Genomic DNA, 23,125 nt, shown 5'->3' with positions numbered 1-23,125 from the left:
AATTCCTGAATTCAATGTAAATTCCTGAATTCAATGTAAATTCCTGAATTCAATGTAAATTCCTGAATTCAATGTAAATTCCTGACTTCAATGTAAATTCCTGACTTCAATGTAAATTCCTGAATTTAAAATACCATAAAGTATATACAGGAAAACACCGGGAAACTACCCTTTGGTTTTATTATTCATACGGCTAGCGCAATAGCCACTTTTGTAGTTCCATTTAGCGCAACATCAGCAAGTGTATCCAAAATCATCAGAAAACACTATATATACTGATATATACTATATAAAATCACCCTAAAATTTTCACACAGACACTTATAATTGCATATTCTAAAAATAAAAAATCTGAACGACATCCTAGTGCACAGTAAATTAGATTAAATAAGACCAGTCTCCATCCTTACCCAAACCAAACCATATATCAAATCCTATCCCTAACCTTTAGTAAATAAAATCAACTAGATATAAGAATCCCTAGCCCTTTCTTTTAAATCCAATTCTGAGTAGGAAACGCACTAATGTGGCTCTCCCCCGAGAGCCCCAAATTTATTCTTTTTTTCTTCAGAAACAAAAATACCAGAAGCACCATCCAAGGAAGACCATCATCGCCACCAACACCAAAAACAGTTAAATTACCTTTGTATAATGTATTGTATGTGTTTTAATAAAACTAGGAAATATCACGAACTAATTTTTCATCACCCTAGGTCATTGCTTATGTGGAGGCCAAACCTCTCCAGCAAATTCTTAAACCTAACCCACCGGTGGTCCTCTGGAAAACACCGGAAAAATCTAACCCTAACTCCCCGCAAACAGAGGACCAGCTAGGCTCTGGGTTACCTATTTAGGGTGTTTTCCGGTATTTAGTTGTTTTCCGGTATTTAGTGTTCTTCCGGTAATCAGTTTCCAGTTGTTTTCCGGTGTTTTTCTGTATATAGTATTGCCGAACTTCGGTACCACGAACATCTAATCTCCGCGTCTAGGAATAAAAGATTGTTTAATAAGCTATTTCAGTCAGCCGCACAAATTGCAGCACTATATGACGAGTAACGGAAAAGATAACCCGGATGCTTTAATAATATCAGAATAAATTTAAAATGATGTAGGGATTTACATATCTAGTTACACATGGAGGAACTACTGTTGTAACATGGCGGTTCAGCCTGCTCATTGATTTAATATAAGGAAAAATAAAAAACAAACATGGACCTACACAACCATTTAGTAATGCATACAAATATGTGTAATATGTGTTTAAAATTGTAATGTATATTATACTTATAAATGATTTTATTGTTCTGTTCTGTGCTGTTGCTGACACTATTTTCTATTTTTGTTTAAATTTTATCTGGAGAGAGTCATCCACAGCAAGAAAAGCTTTTAATGGACTACAGAGTGAATATAATTTTAAACGTATTTTAAAGATGAACTGTTTTAAAGGATCAAACATGTTTAACCCTTTGCACAGATTTAATCTGGAAATAATTTTGAATTTGTAAATAATCCACAGGCAGTCGGCGGATTCTATTCCCCTCCCCACACACCAACACCTCCCCTCCGGTGACCTCCTATCCGCATTGTTATTACGTGGAATCTATTAGCTTGACCTCCTGATCTATTTTTATTTTATTATGACAATGGAGAGAAGACACCCGCCCTCTCTTCTCTCGACAGCGAATTTTAACACTGTTCCCAAAGTGACATTTCCATATACAAAAATCGAATGTAATGACTCCCTAAAAAACTTTTTTTACCCTTGTTTTTGTTTTTATTACACCTTCATATGTAAATAACATAATTAAATCTTCCTGTCCATAATATCATGTATTGGATGTTAAATTTGTCATAAACAAACACAACAAGCAGGGATGACACATAGTTTACACGTGCTCGCTGTATCATAAGGTCTGTCATTGAGTCAACTGGCGGGGTTTCGACTCCCCGGTTATACTTGACAAGGAGTAGGGTCGCCTGTCCAACCTCGTGGGTTCTCTCCGGGTCCTCCGGATTCCTCCCACTACTAAAGACCCCTACGCGCAAGCAAATAATTAAAACAGAATTGAACCATGTGTTAGTCCTGAAATGACATAGTTTGTGTCGAGTGGACGTTACCCCCCTCTCTCTCTCTCTCTCTCTCTCTTTCTCTCTCTCTCATATAAGTCTAGCTAGCGTTGCTAGATTCCTGAAAAGACTAAGTCATAGTTTTTTTCTCTTTTATATTCAATCATCAAATTTGAGAATAACAAGTGGTACAACACAAAAAATTTGATACAATAATTGCTTGTATTCTGATATTCACTTACTTGTTACGTAGATAGTTTTATTGTCACTGTGCAGGTCAGAGTTATCAGCCTTACATCTGATTACCAGACCATTATCATCATCATCTTTAGGCCCTTTGCCGCAACGAAAATCAGGGAACTTTGGATATGTTGTAGAGGGTGGTTCCACGAACACAACGGTACCAAGAAACCTTCTTTTGCAATTTGTTCTAGCTCAACTCCTACTTTGACTAGACTCATTTTTGATATCAGGTGAAATACATTGATCAACCATACGGTTACATACGTTCGGCCAAGCCCGAATTTCAGATATATTCACGGAAATAAAATCCCCAACGTATTATGTTATACAAATATTGAACGACATTCCATGTTTTTTACAGATTTAATAGGGTAATTTATATAACAAATTCCGTTACTCAGCAGGTAGAATAACCATACACACGACATACTTACTGTTACATTTTAATTCCGTGTAATAACTCTAATCTCCGTGTAATACATATTAAGAATTTCAACGATGTAACATTATACACATGACATATTTACTTTGAACAGTAAAATGTCACCTAATCATGGTATACATTATATACATAAAATACTTACTTTCAACTGTGACATTTTTATTTTCTTGTAACGTCCCTGGATTAGTAGATATAGTAGGAGCTCCAGTTGTTATACATTGATATTCAGCAGCGTCATTAAAATCAGGATTAATTATAATAATTTGTAGGAAGCCTTGTGTTGGTTGTTGATTTATATCATAATTACCAGTCACTGTATATTTAGGTGGTGTTATTCCTGTTCCAGGTGTAGTCCCTGCCCCATTTATTACTGCCATGAGCGTTGTTTGTGAATTCTGTACCAGGGTACGTTTGTTTATCTGTATACTGTATAGGTTAGTATAAACAGAGTTAGAAACAGGTGAACACCGTAATGTTAAAGATGTAGCACCTGCCTTTAGATTCTGGGATGGTGTTATTGTGAGTCTAACAGCTTTGGCATCTGAAAATATATATCAACTACAGAACAGTGTGTGTAAAAGGTTGCATGATTTTGTATACATCAGTATAAACAGATTTAGAAACAGATGAACGCCGTAATGTTAACGATCTGCCTGTAGATTCTGAGATGGTGTTATTGTGAGCCTAGCAGCCTTGACATCTGAAAACATATATCAACTACAGAATAGTGTGTGTAAAAGGTTGTATGGATTGTTTGTAAATATGTCACGTCTGATAAGATTGTATAAACAATATTGACAAAATGAAAATGAAATGGAGTTTAACGTCCTACTGTTCTGCTCCTAACCTGGGCTAATGAAGACGGGCATACGCCATACAGTGTGCTATGAGGGAAATTTTGCCCGGACAGCGGCACTAAGGCCTACTCTTATTTCGAATTCCAACTGCCAAGGGATCTTTTACGTGCACGCCAATGTGTACACGGGACCTCGGTTTTTCGTCCCATCCGAACGACTAGACAGCTTTCCTTGTCAGACAATATTGACAATTAGCCAGTTAGACACTATTGCAGTCTACACAAAATAATTTTGTGAAATTATTACAACTTTCTGTGAAGGTGTTATATTCAGAAGAGCTTATTATTTTATATCTGTATAAAATATACAAAATTAATTTAACTTTTCCAAGACCATGTTATAAAGCCCCTTTACACATAAAGAATCTCTCACTACCCGCTTACTACGCTCAAAATTACATACAGCGTGGGGAGTTTGCGGTGAAATATGGAAAAACAACTCAAGTGTAAAGACAACTACCCTCTCAGTACACGCAAAATTGCAGAAATGTTCATCCTTTTCTACGTTTTCATTACGCGTACACAAAGCCCAACGTTCCCTCCGTGCTAAACCACGTTGTCACAGCACTCTAAAGATCGCGCCGCGCTAGCAGAACCCTCCAACCACGTGATTGCTAACGTCACAACGACCTATCCTCGACTGTCGGAATTTTAGTAGATAGGAGAGGTACCCGTTTTCATCCATCAAGAGAGTAAAGCAAGAAACCTTCCCACATAGACCATGACTTCGCTACTAAGTAAAACATCTGTCAGATCGTGTGTACGAGCGGCCTGGGCGTGGCGAGATGTTTATAAGCGTGGTTTTCGTGGCGGGGAAAGGACCAAAATTAAATAAATTTAAATTGCCCGCCAAATGTAATTTTTTCCATATTAATATTTTCCCCGTATAAAATTGTTGCAGATATACATATGGCCGCTGCAAATCAGAATATCTTGTCAGAAATTATCATAAATCAACCTCATGACGTCATCACGTCTTATTTTAGCTTTATATGATTACTTAAATGTAAAAATAGCACATGCGAATTAAATTACAGCTCGGTCCTGAATTATCCCACTTCTTCTAAATTCTTAATAGGCTATCACATTAACTAAGGACACCAAGTCATCAAAACAAGCTAACGAGAGTGTAATTCCTGAATTTAATGTAAATTCCTGAATTTAATGTAAATTCCTGAATTTAATGTAAATTCCTGAATTTAATGTAAATTCCTGAATTTAATGTAAATTCCTGAATTTAATGTAAATTCCTGAATTTAATGTAAATTCCTGAATTCAATGTAAATTCCTGAATTCAATGTAAATTCCTGAATTCAATGTAAATTCCTGAATTTAAAATACCATAAAGTATATACAGGAAAACACCGGGAAACTACCCTTTGGTTTGAATATTCATACGGCTAGCGCAATAGCCACTTTTGTAGTTCCATTTAGCGCAACATCAGCAAGTGTATCCAGAATTTTCACACAGACACTTATAATTGCATATTCTAAAAATAAAAAATCTGAACGACATCCTAGTGCACAGTAAATTAGATTAAATAAGACCAGTCTCCATCCTTACCCAAACCAAACCATATATCAAATCCTATCCCTAACCGTTAGTAAATAAAATCAACTAGATATAAGAATCCCTAGCCCTTTCTTTTAAATCCAATTCTTAGTAGGAAACACACTAATGTGGCTCTCCCCCGAGAGCCCCAAATTTATTCTTTTTTTCTTCAGAAACAAAAATACCAGAATACCAGAAGCACCATCCAAGGAAGACCATCATCGCCACCAACACCAAAAACAGTTAAATTACCTTTGTATAATGTATTGTATGTGTTTTAATAAAACTAGGAAATATCACGAACTAATTTTTCATCACCCTAGGTCATTGCTTATGTGGAGGCCAAACCTCTCCAGCAAATTCTTAAACCTAACCCACCGGTGGTCCTCTGGAAAACACCGGAAAATCTAACCCTAACTCCCCGCAAACAGAGGACCAGCTAGGCTCTGGGTTACCTATTTAGGGTGTTTTCCGGTATTTAGTTGTTTTCCGGTATTTAGTGTTCTTCCGGTAATCAGTTTCCGGTTGTTTTCCGGTGTTTTTCTGTATATAGTATTGCCGAACTTCGGTACCACGAACATCTAATCTCCGCGTCTAGGAATAAAAGATTGTTTAATAAGCTATTTCAGTCAGCCGCACAAATTGCAGCACTATATGACGAGTAACGGAAAAGATAACCCGGATGCTTTAATAATATCAGAATAAATTTAAAATGATGTAGGGATTTACGTATCTAGTTACACATGGAGGAACTACTGTTGTAACATGGCGGTTCAGCCTGCTCATTGATTTAATATAAGGAAAAATAAAAAACAAACATGGACCTACACAACCATTTAGTAATGCATACAAATATGTGTAATATGTGTTTAAAATTGTAATGTATATTATACTTATAAATGATTTTATTGTTCTGTTCTGTGCTGTTGCTGACACTATTTTCTATTTTTGTTTAAATTTTATCTCGAGAGAGTCATCCACAGCAAGAAAAGCTTTTAATGGACTACAGAGTGAATATAATTTTAAACGTATTTTAAAGATGAACTGTTTTAAAGGATCAGACATGTTTAACCCTTTGCACAGATTTAATCTGGAAATAATTTTGAATTTGTAAATAATCCACAGGCAGTCGGCGGATTCTATTCCCCTCCCCACACACCAACACCTCCCCTCCGGTGACCTCCTATCCGCATTGTTATTACGTGGAATCTATCAGCTTGACCTCCTGATCTATTTTTATTTTATTATGACAACGGAGAGAAGACACCCGCCCTCTCTTCTCTCGACAGCGAATTTTAACACTGTTCCCAAAGTGACATTTCCATATACAAAAATCGAATATAATGACTCCCTAAAAAACTTTTTTTACCCTTGTTTTTGTTTTTATTACGCCTTCATATGTAAATAACATAATTAAATCTTCCTGTCCATAATATCATGTATTGGATGTTAAATTTGTCATAAACAAACACAACAAGCAGGGATGACACATAGTTTACACGTGCTCGCTGTATCATAAGGTCTGTCATTGAGTCAACTGGCGGGGTTTCGACTCCCCGGTTATACTTGACAAGGAGTAGGGTCGCCTGTCCAACCTCGTGGGTTCTCTCCTGGTCCTCCGGATTCCTCCCACTACTAAAGACCCCTACGCGCAAGCAAATAATTAAAACAGAATTGAACCATGTGTTAGTCCTGAAATGACATAGTTTGTGTCGAGTGGACGTTACCCCCCTCTCTCTCTCTCTCTCTCTCTCTCTCTCTCATATAAGTCTAGCTAGCGTTGCTAGATTCCTGAAAAGACTAAGTCATAGGTTTTTTTTCTCTTTTATATTCAATCATCAAATTTGAGAATAACAAGTGGTACAACACAAAAAATTTGATACAAGAATTGCTTGTATTGTGATATTCACTTACTTGTTACGTAGATAGTTTTATTGTCACTGTGCAGGTCAGAGTTATCAGCCTTACATCTGATTACCAGACCATTATCATCTTGACCAACGTAATAGTTCAATGTACTTCTAGAATAATATCCACATCGAGTTGATGTTGGTGGATCAACTGTGCCTTTTGTTATATTCTCTCTTATTGGGTTAAAGAAGGAATCACTAGTTAATTTTGATTCCCAGAACCAGGATTTTTCAGGATTTCCAACATCTCCTTTACATTTAATCTCAATCTTTTCACCAACACTATAATTCATCTTTTCCTGAAATCGGGTCATTTCTACCGTACCGGGATTACCTATAAAATATTAAATGGAATTTTAGTACATTTATATCAAGATTAATATTTATTGTGTTATTCTTGTTTCTCCTGAAATTATGAGTGTTTTACACGATGTCATTAATGTATGGTGTAGATGCCGTAGGTTTATGATTGTAGAAGGTAAATTACGAATATCGTCGCCTAAGGTAACACACCTATTGATTCTAAGCTTTAACAATAAAATCATTGTGTGCGCCTCTATATTGTACAAACTTAGATGATCTTGATGGGATTTTAAATCTTAGTCAACCCATTTAATATAAACCACAATATATTATACAGGGCTCACTCTATACTCCTCGCAGTGTTTTGTTTAATTAGAGCTAATCCGACTTTACACTGCTGTAAAGCAGGTAAATTTCTGTTCCAAATTATGACTGTTCAATGGTCCGATTAAAAACAAATAGCTGACTGCGTAACAATATCATTACGCTTTAAACAGAGCTCCAAACTGGACCAAATATGTTTAAAAAAGGTTACGTCATGACTTACGAATTAATTATGCCCAATTAACCAGTGCATAGCAGAATATTGCAGAAAAACTAATTGCTTGACAAACGGATACAATGTAAATAATATTGTTTGGAGACGAACAATACTTTCACCGTTTTAAATACCTTAAATCACTGTCCAAAGTTTTAGGGAATACCCCAGATTAAACGAAGGGCTGTCATGTTGCTGTACTTGGGATAGATTTGATGGAACGGGAAGAATAAACACACTCCCTCAAAAGCTCAAGTATCAGAGCCAATCGAGCAATGGCCAAAGAGGTTTTGTTTTCGTGCCATTGCTTCAGGAATATGGCTCACACTGACTTTTAATTTTTTAGACAAAAATATATGATACTATTTATATTTTTCCAGCGAACTGAAATTTTATCTTCCAAATATGTGTGATAAAAAGACAACATGCAACAATTCTATTTCTCAGGTAGGGCTATTATAAAACAATTGCCGGTATATATAATATACAAGTTTTAAAAAATCCGTCTTTACATAATACATTAGTCCAGATTTTATTTTTGGTGACTTTAGTGTATTTGCACACTGCACAATATATTTTCAGTATTTATACGTCAAACCGCATCGGAGGATTGCCAATGTTCTATAAATTTATGTTTTGCGTGTACAATAGGCCTAATGAAATTTTCAAGTACCGTATAAAATGATAAAGTAGGCCTAATGTCATTTTCATGTACCGTATACAATGATATGAATTTGAATTTTATTTGTAACATATGCTTACAATTATACTCGTGGTTCACTATTTGGGTATATTGTCATTTTTCATGTACCGTGCAGAATGATATAATACATCTATATATATATTTGTGACTGTCGTTTGTCTGTCTGTCTGTCTGTCTGTTCGGGGTTGGCGGCTACACTATAGGTCTGCCCCGAGTCTGAAATTTGGGGTATAGGGGTAGCTCGGACCGGGGAGTAACATAGGCCAGGTGGCGTTAGTCTACCACTTCCGGTTTCGGAGTTATGACCCCCGAGCGAAGCCGGTCTGTTCGGGGATGGCGGCTACACTAGGTCTGCCCCGAGTCTGAAATTTGGGGTATAGGGGTAGCTCGGGCCGGGGAGTAACATAGGCCAGGTGGCTTTAGTCTACCACTTCCGGTTTCGGAGTTATGACCCCCGAGCGAAGCCGGGTATTCTGCTAGTAATATATAAATCTCAATTTTGTTTGAAAGATATGCTTAACATTACACTCGTCGTTCACTATTTAGACCATTCTGGCAGCGGTAACATGACGCAAATGGCAGAACTTTTTCCCATATGAGAATCGCCGCTATTCGACTTGTTCTTACGTTTCCGACAAATGGGGATAATATAATTTGAAATTTTGGCCATTTTGATTATTTCCATTTATTATTTTTTATTTCAGGGGAAACTATGGAAGCCTGTAACTACCATTCATAATTTCTACTTTTCGCCCCTTCAAAACACGAAAGTAGAAAAGTTGAAAAGTAGAAGTTACGGCAAAATGTGAGGCGACAACACGCTATACAAGCCAAAATCAACTCGAAAATACAAAATTAAGAAATAACACACAGCGATAATAGCGCCCCTCGTTTTTTCCTAATTTCTTATTTTCGACTTGCATTTTGACTTGTATACCGTCTTGTCGACTTTCGACTTAGTCATATTTTTGTATTTATTGATGTCATTAAGAAGGCGCCAACGCGCTATACAAGCCAAAATGCAACTCGAAAATAGGAAATTAAGAAATAACACATAGCGATAATAGCGCCCCTCGTTTTTTCCTTATTTCTTATTTTCGACTTGCATTTTGGCTTGTATACCTTCGTGTCGACTTTCGACTTAGTCATATTTTTGTATTTATTGATGTCAGTAAGGTGTCAACACGCATACCAAGCCAAAATGCAACTCGAAAAGTAGAAATTAGGAAATTAACACACCACGCTATTAGCGACTTTTCGCCTCGGAAGTTGTTGTAGTCTCAGTTTTCCTGGTCGCATTTCATGAATTCCACAATAACTGGGACATGGGTATGATTTTTTTGAACTGGGTAATTTCATATGATTTTGATTGTAATGTACAATTTATCATTCTAAGCGACCATTTTTATCTGGGTTTTAATTTTGGCGCGTCACCGGCGACCTACACGCGCTATGACGTCACGCTTCTGCTAAAGAAACTAAGCTCCCAAATTTATGTGTGACGGAATTACATTTTCCCAACGTGACGGAATTACCCATTCCTTTGTGACGGAATTACATATTTTTTCGAAATTCAAGCTAAGGTTTTAGTAAATATTTCATAAACTTATTTAGATGTAATTCAAATTTCATTGTATTATTATGTATATATATCATTGTATAAGCTTATATATTCATATTTGCTTTCAGGTATGGCCAAAACTGCTGCAGAGAGACAACAGAAACGGAGAGAGAAATTGAAGTCATCTGTACATCAAGTGGATTACGATATGGAAGGGAAGAAAAATGCCGGATCCGCCATGGGACCAAAACAGCTAAGTGATTTAAGGAAAAGAAATAGATTGGCTGTACAAAATCACCGAATGGGCAATGCCAATGAAGAGATTGTGGATGGAAATAGTACCGTGACTGGGACCTGTTACAAAACAATGGCTTCACTAGGCAAAGCCAATTCAAGAGTTATGAAGGCCCTACCCAAAAGTCCAAGGAAAAGAGTATCTTTAGTTAAGATAATGGCATGCGAAATTCTAGATCTTCAAACTCGCCTACCAAGAACAAAGGACAGTGTGCCATCCGAACTGGAGCAGAAAGTGGTTGACTTTTATGAGAACGACTCTGTCTCGAGGATGATGCCGGGTAAAGCAGATTATATATCACTGAAAGACCAACTTGGCAACAAATATCACAAACAGAAACGTCATTTAGTTACTACGCTAACTGAGACCTACGAGTGCTTCTTGGAAGATAATCCTACAGCTACAAGTTTGATTGGTAAATCAAAGTTTTCGTCACTTCGACCTAGATGGGTGCTCTTATCATCCCAGATGCCTCAAAATGTTTGCGGTTGTAAATATCACAACAACATCGTGCTTCTATTAGAATCACTTCATCGAAGATACCCAACTGTTGTCCCTTTTTGTATTCCAAGACAGATTTTACAGCCCGTTGTGTTTGTGATGTCAACAATGAGAAATGTATGTCTAACAACTGTAGTGATTGTTGCGACGGCAAGTTATTTGAAAAAAAATTTAAAAATGCTGTTCCGGTCGACAAAATGTTTTCTTGGTACCAGTGGGAAGATACTGATGGATTTGTTCAAAAGGTCAAGAAAGAAAACTCTTCGTACGACGCGTTCTACGAATTAGCTCTGCAGCTCCCCAAGTTCTTCTGGCACTCGTACATCAAGGATAAACAAGTAGGATCCCATAAACACACCAAGTCCATATCAAATGGAGAAACCTCAGAGGAGTGTCTGCTCCAAATGGATTTCGCAGAAAACTTCACATGTATATGGCAAGACGAGATCCAGTCCGCCCATTGGAAGTAACGTCAGGTTACAGTTTACACAGTGATGATCACTTACTGAAACGAGAAGCTGTCTTACGTCATTGCCAGCGATAACTTAAGTCATGACAAGAACGCCGTTGCTGCTTTCACTTCTATCATGTTCGATATCATTACTGATAACTTCCCGACCGTTAAAAAGATTTGCATATGGACAGATGGTCCTTCCAGTCAGTACAAAAACAAATATATATTTACGTTACTTGCCAAACTTCAGGAACACCATGCTGTACAGCTGAACTGGAACTACTTTGCAACAAGTCACAGTAAAGGCCCAAATGACGGAATAGGTGGAAATGTTAAGCGTATCGTCCACAGACTGATAATGGCCAGAGCAGCGGTGGTGTACGGTGCACAAACTTTTAACGAAGCAGTTAAATCGTCCAAGAGTCAAATAAATATCCTTACAGTGACTGGTGCTGATATTCTTCAAAGATGTCATGTACTTGAAGTTGATAGCCTGTGGACCGGACTTCAAACATTTCCGGGGACGATTTCGACACACTATGTGAGACCACTTGAAAATGGATCAGTTGAATTGAAGTTTTACACCAGTGATCCAGAATCGAGAAAAGTAAATGCTAAATACATCGGTGTAGCACACTGTGTTACAGACAAGGAAAATAGGTACCACTCAAAGGAGACAGAGAGAGACAGTCGCGTTTGGAATTGTAATAAATGTGGATGGGGTTATGGTGATAAGGGAGACCCAAAATTAGCAGAGGACTGGATCATGTGTCAAGCCTGTAAATTGTGGTTTCATGAATCCTGTGGCGAAACATATGGAATACTTGGCGATGGTGACCAATTTACTTGCAGTTGTTGCTTATGAATAAAACTTCCGATATCGCTATAGAACTATTTTGATTTTAAATTAACTTTAATCATGACTTTTCATTTGGGATTATAAAAAAAGAAGCGCAATTGTTAAAATATATTTATTGAAAGTAAACGTCGGTTAAAAACTGTTAATTTGTGTTGATATTATCTCCCTGCTGATCAGTTATATTCAGCGTGACGGAATTTCTGCACTGTAATTCAGTCTACAATGTGAAACGTAATTCCGTCACGCATGTTTTAGGCAACCATTCACACTTTTGCGGGATGATTTGTTTATAAAAATGGTTTTGTCCTACTTTCAGAGCTAGATATTTTTGAAATATTCTAAAATGCACACCATGAAATCTTTCGATTCGCAGATTTAATAGTAAACACATTTGGGTAATGTCAAAGTAGGTAATTCCGTCACATAATGTTATAGATCTTAGTTCATAAAATGCATCTGATATAAAGAGTCCAAGAGGATATTTAATTATTCCTCATATATCCCCCATCTTATAAAATCCCCAGTGGAATATATTATTACTATATTTAACAGCCACTGAATGTTTAAGACTGCACTATAAGGGGTGTCGTGTAATTCCGTCACGGTGGAATCCATGATTTGAATACGTGCAATCAGATCTCACACTGTATTTCATTCTTTTCCGTCAAAATGGATAATAATTTTTATATAAAAAAAATGTTCATATTTTTTTTCCGCCAACTGGGATATTTTATCTGCCAAAAATGTCGGATAAAAAAACCACACACCTTAGGCTACAACAATTTAATTTAATATATAGGCCTATTATAAAACAAATTTCCCGTGCCGATATATACAATAATATAACAACATACATGTGGATTGGGTGGTCCAGTGGTTTAACACGTGCGCGTGAAATCACAAGGTCTGACATTGATTCAAGTGGTGTGGTTTCGATTCCCCGCTTAAACATGACAAGGGAGTAGCATTGCTTGTCTAACCTCCGGATACCCCAGTTTCTATCCACTGCTAAAGACCCCTAAGTGCAAACGAATTATTGAAATGATTTAGTTTGCAACGAGTGGATATGTTAAGCCAGCCTGGAGGTCGGGTGTTCGATCCCTGCATTGGTCGATCCAGATTTTCCGGCGGAAATAGGCCTATATAATAAATTAAATTGTTGTGGCCTAAGGTGTGTGTTTTTTATCAGACATTTTTGGCACATTTTTGGCAGATAAAATATCCCAGTTGGCGGAAAAAAATTATGAACATTTTTTTTTAATGTAAAAAATTATTATTCATATTGACGGAAAAGAATGAAATACAGTGTGAGCCCTGATTGCACGTATTCAAATGCGACCTGGAAAACTGAGACTAAAACAAATTCCGAGGCGAAAAGTCGAAAAGTCGCTAATAGCGTGGTGTGTTAATTTCCTAATTTCTACTTTTCGAGTTGCATTTTGGCTTGGTATGCGTGTTGGCGCCTTCTTACTGACCTCAATAAATACAAAAATATGACTAAGTCGAAAGTCGACAAGACGGTATACAAGTCAAAATGCAAGTAGAAAATAAGAAATTGGGAAAAAACGAGGGGCGCTATTATCGCTGTGTGTTATTTCTTAATTTCCTATTTTCGAGTTGATGTTGGCTTGTATAGCGTGTTGTCGCCTCACATTTTGTCGTAACTTCTACTTTTCGACTTTTCGACTTTCGTGTTTTGAAGGGGCGAAAAGTAGAAATTATGAATGGTAGTTATAGGCTTCCATAGCAAACCATACATTAAATAATTATCACTTGGATTAATTATTTGGAGTAAATAATAACTTGAGATAGACTTTGTAAATATCATTGGCAAATTTCAATCAACTAATGATTAATTTGAGACAATTGGTTAATATTACTCATTGAAACGGTCCGGATTATCAGCAAGTTAATTAATTTATAGTATGCCGAAAATCAGAGAACTTAGAGGGTGGTTCTACGAACACAACGGTAAGAAACCTTCTTTTGCAATTTGTTCTAGCTCAACTCTTACTTTGACTAGACTAATGTTTGATATCAGGTGAAATACATGGATCAAAACCATACGTTCGGATAAACCCGAATGTCAGATGTACTCACGGAAATAAAATCACTAACGTATTATGTTAAACAAATATTAAACGACATAGGATAATTTATATTACAAATTCCGTTACTCAGCAGGTAGAATAACTATAATATACACAACATCTTTACTTTTTAATTTCTTGTGATAACTTTAATCTTCGTGTAATACGTAGGAATGTTAGGATACATAATATTAAGAATTTCAACAATGTAACATTATACACATGACATATTTACTTTGAACTGTAAAATGTCACGGAGGGCTTGACAAGGACAGCTGCCTAGTCGTTCGGATGGGACGAAAAACCGAGGTCCCGTGTACACATTGGTGTGCACGTAAAAGATCCCTTGACAGTTGGGATTCGATATAAGAGTAAGCCGTAGTGCCGCTGTCCGGGCAAAATGTCCCTCATAGCACACTGTATGGCGTATCGGAGCAGAACAGTAGGACGTTAAACCCCATTTCATTTCATTTCATTTCATTTTGTAAAATGTCACCTAATCATGGTATACATTATATACATAAAACACTTACTTTGAACTGTGACATTTTTATCGTCTTGTAACGTCCCTGGATTAGTAGATATAGTAGGAGCTCCAGTTGTTATACATTGATATTCAGCAGCATCATTACAATCAGGATTATTTATAATAATTTGTAGGTAGCATTGGGTTGGTTGCTGGGTTATATCATAATTACCAGTCACTGTATATTTAGGTGGTGTTATTCCTGTTCCAGGTGTAGTCCCTGTCCCATCTATTGCTGCCATATTTGTTGTTTGTGAATTCTGTACCAGGGTACGTTTGTTTATCAATATACTGTATAGTCTAGTATAAACAGCATTAGAAACAGGTGAACACCGTAATGTTAAAGATGTAGCACCTGCCTGTAGATTCTGGGATGGTGATATTGTGAGTCTAGCAGCCTTGACATCTGAAAATATATATCAACTACAGAATAATGTGTGCAATAGATTACATAGGTTTGTTTGTAAATACGTCATGCGTGAGTCAATCAAATCTGATAAGATTGTATAAACAATATTGACAATTAGCCAGTTAGACGTTATTGCAGTCTTCGCAAAATAATTTTGTGAAATTATTACAACTTTCTGTGAAAATGTTATATGTAGAGGAGCTTATTATAGAAGTATACAAAATTATTTTAACTTTTCCAAGACCATGTTATAAAGCCCCTTTACACAGAAAGAACCTCTCGCTGTCCGCTTACTACGCTCAAAATTATATAGAGCGTGGTGAGGTTGCGGTGAAATATGGAAAAAGAACTCAAGTGTATAGGCAACTACGATCTCAGTACACGCAAAATCGCAGAAATGTTTAACCTTTTCCACATTCTCATTACGCGTACACAAAGCCCAACGTTCCCTCCGCGCTAAAGCACGTTGGCACAACACTGTAAAGATCGCACCGCACTGGAACGACGCTCATACCACTTGATTGCTAACGTCACAACCACCTATCCTCGTTTGGCGGAAATGTAGATATTAGAATAGGAGAGATACCAGTTTTCATCTATCAAGACAGCTAAGTTTTGCACATAGACCACGACTTCGCTACGACCTAAAACACCCTTCAGATCGTGTCTGCGAGCGGCCTGGGCGTGGCGAGATATATGTGAGCGTGGTGGGGTCATAGTCGGGACAAGCGGGATAGGTCACGACCTCACTACGCGGGTTTAGAACAGTTGACAGAAGAAGCCACAGAAATAGGCTTGGTCCAACTTTTGGCAATCTGATTAAAATACAGATCTATATTTCGTTTCGTTTTTTTATACTTTCGATGGCCTACACTACATGAAGACCTGACCTATGACGTCAGGCATTTGATTAACCAATCAGCATTGATGTTACTAGTGGATTACCCACAGTTCCGGGCAAAAAAGGTCAAACACTCGATTCGACAGACCATTTGATTGGCTGACCCCTCATTTCAAGCAGAACACGAGTTAAATAACAAGTCTTCCAGATCTAAGTGTAGTAAAGACAAGTAAAACGAAATTTTGAACTATAAAAACGAACGAAATATGATCTGTGTTTTAACCAGATTGAACTTTTGGGTAAGACACAAAGTCTTAGCAGGAAAGCGTCCAATGTGAAATTCGTCTAAAGAAGAAAGGTTCGGGTATTGAAAGTAAATGTGGCGAGCGTGCACAGTTTGACTCGCTTTGCCATCATATACGGTAGGTAGAATAGGTCTGACTGTCAGCCGGGGAGAGCGTGAACACAGCTTACAGCCCGTGCCACTGAGCGCTGCCCGATTGGCAAGACACTGACCACCTGTGCCTCTTGCCACGACCCCACTACGCCACATGCTATAGAATTTTGTACGTAGCGAACGTGCAGCGAGAACTTTGTTATGTGTGAAGTGACTTTTTGAAAAATTAGGAGCGCGGTCTGATTGGTCCCTGAAAGAACGTGACCAGGACGTGGTGTGCGTAGCGTGAGCGTGACGCTGGGCGTTTTCCCCACTGGCACTGTACAATCCCTACTCTCACTACACTTTCTTTTCCACCACAACTTCACTACACGGATGTTCCATACCCGCATAGTGAGGTCGTGGCCTATCATGCTCTCAACAACGTTCCTACCTCACCACAACCTCAGCCATGACGCCCTTGGCCACGGATGGGTTCATTTTATTGTCGTATGTCGGTCGTAGTGAGTGTGTGAAGAGGGTTTAAACAGTCCTGAACTAATGAAACGCTAACCCTATGGATGCGATCTTACCTTGAATCACAGTAGTATAAATCAATACAAATAATAAAACACTATTCCCGTCCATGATGTATTATATCAACTGTTAAACCTGTTGTCTTATAGCCTATATTGTACAATTTACTTCCTGTATGTACGCTATATATATGTTTATATTATAATATACCCCTAACTGGGTCTATGGTGATACTGTTACACCTGTTGTCCTTTAACCTATATGTTACAACTGACTACACCTATAAATCCGCTATCAAGTTTCTGTAGGTAAATCTGGTAGCAAGGTAGCAGCGCTGGCACCATTCGATCGTCGGTCGCGTCTTTATACAAGAAATAACGTTATAAGAAACACAGATTTTGAAGTGCAATATTCTCATAACCGATCAAATTTCTCTAATGTAATAAAGTCTATAAATTGCGCAATCGTGGTGTATACGGTGACGCCATTGAAACTTTATGTACACACGCCCCAAACCCAACCCGATTACGAGCATTGTGATGAACAAACATTCAGATGTCCCGATGTAAACTGAGTGCAATATTGAACAAAGGGCAAGCCTAGCATAGACTTTAAATAATATGACGGTCACATTATGTGGCGAGTCGGGAATAACTTAACACAGAAGTCAAACCGGATATAAAATCAGTTTTTTGTCAATCACCTATATATTTTGCTGTCTGAAAATTAAAGGCTGATTCAACCCTTAATGTTCTGGGTTATATACCAGTAGGAGATAGTGCACATGGAGATATAGTATGCGATATTAAATAGAAGATATTGGTCTAAATATGCCTAATTTATTCATTATACTTGCTATTTAGGTGTTGAATAGCCCATATGCCACGGGTTACAATCGCGTCAACATTGTTCCAATGTCCTAATCCAATTTTTCAATTAGGTATTTATTTCATTCTGGAAACAATTTAAAAAAAAAAAAAAACATAATCCAAAATATTTTTAAAAAATGCAGTTAAAAATTGCGCCATGATTTTATTTCTCATCAAATGAACTATCAGTACTCTTATCTTTGTTTACTTTAAACATACATTATGCAAGACCTAAATCTGCCTATTGCAGGTCTTTCTTCAGGCCTTAAAGGGACAACTCCAGAAAATAAAAAAATAGCCTTATTCTAAGTACTAGATGTGTTAGTGTCCTACCTGTTGTGTAAATTATCCATTAAATCCTATTTTACTTGTCCAGAGGGTTCAAAAATATTTTTAAATCCAAGTCACATTTGAAAAGCTTTACGTCAGGCTTTTCAAATCATTTAGTTGAATTTTTCCAATTTTTTAAATTAGGCGTGTTAAGATGAAATTTGTATCATCAATTAATTGGAATATTGTAAAATAGTGCAATTTGTTGACCAGAATAGAGATTGGGACATATTATTCAGTTACAACAAGAATGGTATTGAGCCTTTAAATGTTGCATAATCTGTTAATGAGACATTTATCAACATGACAAGACCGTAATCAACTCTCAATGCCATCGGATATCTCCGACATTAAATAGATTAGAATCGTTCGGCCATATTTTGGTTCAATTTAAAACGAGGCTTAGCTTCGAACAACCAGTATGTTGGTTTCAACCAATGCTCACATATTGTCAAACCTTCAAAGGCTAATATCTTCGCTCAGAATAGAGTTATTTTGCGTTATCTATTTTTGACATATTGCAGCAAGAATGACTGGCTCTTTATCTAAATCTTCTATATATAATTTAGTGATTAAAGTCCCCGGTTTTAACTTTGGGTGACCAACACTACAATGCATATACACATTTTATTATTTTATTTTCAGATATTGTTTCTTTTCTTATTTCAATTGTAGCCAATGTGACTTGTCAAGCTAAACCATTCGTTTCCAAGTCAAAGTATCTACTTTTTTGCAAAGTGAAAGATTAAGGAAGGTCATCTGAACACAAACGTCTTAAAGATGTTGTTAGAGCTTAATCAAACATGTTCTGCTCCGACTGAGCTAATTCAGACAGACATACGTCATACAGTGTGCTATGAGGGAAACTGGGACCGGACAGCGGCTCTACGGCCTACTCTTATATAGAATTCCAACTGCCAAGGGAAAGGTCTTTTACGTGTACACGGTGTACACAAGACCTCGGCGTTTGTCCCATCCAAACGCAGACAGCTGTCCTTGTTAGGCCCTCCGCCCTGCACCACTGACAAGGGGAAACCACGCGGGAAAATCCCGATGAACTTTCTCGGCCAACACTGGGAGCGAACCCGCGACCTCTAGGCTAGCGAGCCACCGTCTTACTCACTTAGCCAACATAGCTCACTTAATCAAACAATTAAATTTTTTGGAGATATATTCATCAAACCCGGTAGTTTGTTGCCGATGATCGTCGAAATTTGGGGACAATCCGTTGGACTTGATAATGTAAGGCACGCTAATGGCCATTTGTCGGTGGTGGTGTGTGAATTGCCCTTTAAATAACATCATCCTAAAGCGGCATGATATTTTATACTTGGAGTGTAGCTCACAATGATATAGTATAACAGTCTGAATTAACGTTGCTTTCTGGATAAACTGTCGCCGAATATTCGGGGATGTAACCCTGAGATCAGTGATTTGTCACCGAAAGGTCATCGAATGGTTGCTCAACTTTCGCCGAGAATTCAAATATCATCGAAGATCCCCTGATACTTTCGCGACACATGGGGGAGGGGGGGGGGTCCTCTTCGGCCAGTTTCCCCGACAAAAAGTCGGGAAAACATCGGGTAAATTGTTTCGCATTCTCCCATGGCCTCAAGATGGTCCACATGGCCCGCGACGCTACCAAACAACCCGAGGCTCATTAATTTCCATCGGCAGTATATCCGGAGAAAGACAATGCCCAGTGGGACTTAAGGGTATAACCTCTCGCTATTCCATACCAATGTTATAATGATGCAGCTAAGTGTAAAGATCTTTCAAATCAGGATACAAGTACTAAAATTTGCATAAATGTCCGTTTAGTGTATATATAAAGAAAATATCGTTAGCCAATTTTCAAATGGATTTCATTTTCCATGTTAGCTGCCATTTTCGGCTTTTCTGTCACAGAGTATTACCCTTGGGACCGATTAAGCGGACATATAATGATGTCACCATTGGACGTTGTGGCGACTGAACGCCTTAACGTCCATTCACATTGTGAACAATCTAGAGGTAGCAATTTGCATCCGATTTTGATGAAACTTCACATATATATATATATATATTTGTGCAACGTATTTCAATTTGGTTCACAGGACCAAATCGACCTCCTACCTTTTACGTATAATTATGATATATGTACAAAGGTTGCAGACATTCCAGGGGTCTTAATTTTTCGTCCGATTCAGACAAATCGTAATATTTATTTATTTTAACGATCAACCGTTTGGTTATGGGCATGAATAAAACCACATCTTCTTTGGTTATGGTCAGGATGCCAAGCCGGTAGGTAAATGCTGCACTGGATACGACAGGACATGCCACTTGAACTTGATTTATTTCATAATCCCATGCCGCGGATGTATTCTGACACTGGGGCATCATGCCATAGCCTTCTATATTATTCGTTTTATTATTGTGTTCCACAGGTTCATCCCTTCTACATCTGAAAATTTACAGTACGTCCCATGTACTAAAATATCAGGCTATTTCCTTGTTGATATAATGGACAGACCCAACGATAACGCATTGAATTCCATGATGTCTAATAACTATTACATCAATTTTATTAATGAAGGTCACACGCTGAACATATGCCCCTCTTCATGTCAGTAATTGGTTATTTTTATATTTTTCTACGCTCTAAGCATTTCGATGTCTTACTCTCCCTGTAATGCAAACTACGTTGAATCATCATGTAAATGCTGGACTTAGGTAATGTTCAGGAATTAATTTAAATCTCCACTATATAACAAGTTTCGATTCAAAACAGAACCCGGGAACTTAAATTATTTAGATTGCGTATGGTTTGGAAGTCAATTTATACCATAGAATAGTAAATCGACACATGGGACTTTCAGGTTATGTTCCAGATGTAGATCTTTAGAACCAGCAATCTTTGTCACGTTGTAAAACAATAATCTCAAAATAAACATGGTTATATAGTTTTTACTGTATACATTTTAAAAAGGCATTACATAAAATATAACATAATAATATATAATTCTTCGCTATCCCCGCGGTTAGCTAGCTCAGACTAAAACCCAAACATGTCTGTGGGACATATAGCAGGCTTATAACCGAATCATAAAAAGAATTATCCAAAGAAGTTATAATATGATTGTTTAATACGTATTATACAAAACCAAGAATACTAGGTGATTTAAAGACTGTCACATGTTGTAAAAGTAGGTTGTGGTGCCGTAGATGTTAAAGATGTATTACCATAAACATAATCAGGCTTACTCGGCTGACGTCTGAAATACACAATTGTCCTTGATGTAAGTAATATAACAATATGGAACAATGGGAACATTTCCATTTCATTTTCATGTTGTCCATAGAGCCGTCAAAGCAGCGAAAAGGGTCAATATCCCGTGTAGCATCCGCCACCCTGGATCACCGACTCATTGACTACATGAGACGTCAGATCAGAGACTGCGTTAATCTGTTCTGGTGAATACTTCTGACGGAATATACGCCCAAAAATAACGCTACAGATATATTCAATAAGATTCAGGTCAGGGCTTCTGACTGGCCAAGGTGAAATGAAATGAAATGTGGTTTAACGTCCTATTGTTGAGTCCCGACTGGGCTAATAATGAAGACGGGGGCTAGCCAAAGACGTGTGGTCTAGCGTTGTCGTCCATAAAGATTGGCCTTGGGAGAAGAGGATGCTTGTCAAAGCTGGGCACGGCAAACCTGTCCACTCTTTAGTAAGACTGGCCTTGGAGATTACCTCTAACCCTTACCAGTGGAAGCTTACAGTCATACTGAAGACAATCCCATGTTAGAGTCGCTCCAGTCACGTTACAGTACATGTAGTCTGATAGCTGCCTTAGTTCCATATCCAACCGATCTGAGCTGTTTACGAAAACAATTTAATATGGCTAACACTGGTTACCTTTTCTTGCAGCACTAATATACATCACCAACAACTACCATGACTATTATACCACATATAAAACCAATAGTACCACTTACAATAGAACCACCAGAGTCTCCTATATTGTCTTCACCTACAATTATTAGCAGCTGTATACAGCTTGTGGTGTATAGCTCGATTTCGGAGAAAGACCGTGAACTACAATTATATATTGACTGATAAAATGTTTCGGAAAGCATGGTTATGAAACTGATGTTGCTGATGATAAAGTGAATGACCAATACATAAATAATGATTCTACCAATTCTGCCCACCCCACTCCCAACCACAAACAGAAGAATTCACGTGACAAACTGTTGTAACTGTGATAAAAATGAGTATGCAAATGATGTTGGTTGCTGATCATAATGTGCATGATGAAAACCCAAATAATCATTCTGACAATTATGAAAATTACAAAAGAAGAAATCATTGCAAAAATGTTTTTCTAATTTCAAAAATGGTCCACTCGATGTTATGTTATTTGCAATAGCTATCATTTTTACAATAAAATTTAAATAGTGAAAAACCACTGTAACTTTCAAAAAAGTTGCCATAGAAACGGTGTTCCTGACGATAACGTGAACGATGAATACCAAAATAATGATTCTGGTAATTCCCCCACCACAAATTCATGTGATTTGGATTTAAAGAACAGAAAATATATTTATATTTAAAATGAAACAGTTTACTCGCGTCAGTAGTCGGGCCTTGGGTTTCGCTATTACCAGTATCAACATCTAAAATAAAAGAAAATTCTACACCAATTCTTTGCTTGGCTCTAGATTTTTAAAGAAATACATTGTATATTAACTACCGTTTCTGTACTGCTATGTAATTATATATCTTGTATATGTTTAAAATAATATGTTTTTATTGCAAGAAACTGCCAATCCTGCCCCCCCCCCCCTCTCCCACACCTAACACACGAAGAATTC

General features: G+C 37.4%; 1 protein-coding gene and 1 long non-coding RNA gene across 3 annotated transcripts in view; both read right to left on the bottom strand.

Moving 5' to 3' along the window:
- Positions 1-23,125, bottom strand: part of LOC126830091 (uncharacterized) — a 40,709-nt gene that overhangs the window by 4,569 nt on the left and 13,015 nt on the right. Inside the window, exons 1-4 of one of the 2 annotated variants that reach the window (XM_056102883.1) lie at positions 17,120-17,598; positions 14,908-15,306; positions 7,075-7,404; positions 2,895-3,293 (exon numbers count right to left, since the gene is read on the bottom strand). In XM_056102883.1, the coding sequence (XP_055958858.1) occupies positions 2,895-3,293; positions 7,075-7,404; positions 14,908-15,306; positions 17,120-17,174 (1,183 nt within the window). In that variant the 5' untranslated portion in view covers positions 17,175-17,598. Of the gene's footprint in view, positions 1-2,894; positions 3,294-7,074; positions 7,405-14,907; positions 15,307-17,119; positions 17,599-23,125 lie in introns of those variants that run through there. The other variant, XM_056102884.1, reaches the window with a different exon arrangement.
- LOC126830108 (uncharacterized) lies at positions 21,194-23,098 on the bottom strand. Its single transcript, XR_007683713.2, has 3 exons — positions 22,880-23,098; positions 22,167-22,281; positions 21,194-21,519 (listed from the first exon to the last, which is right to left on the bottom strand). It is a non-coding gene; the product is annotated as an uncharacterized LOC126830108 (long non-coding RNA).

The sequence above is a fragment of the Patella vulgata genome, chromosome 8, assembly GCF_932274485.2.
Source record: "Patella vulgata chromosome 8, xgPatVulg1.2, whole genome shotgun sequence".
In the NCBI taxonomy this organism is placed as follows: Eukaryota; Metazoa; Mollusca; class Gastropoda; family Patellidae; genus Patella; species Patella vulgata.
Note: the sequence above shows the minus strand (reverse complement) of the source record. Positions and strands in the feature narration are given on the sequence as shown.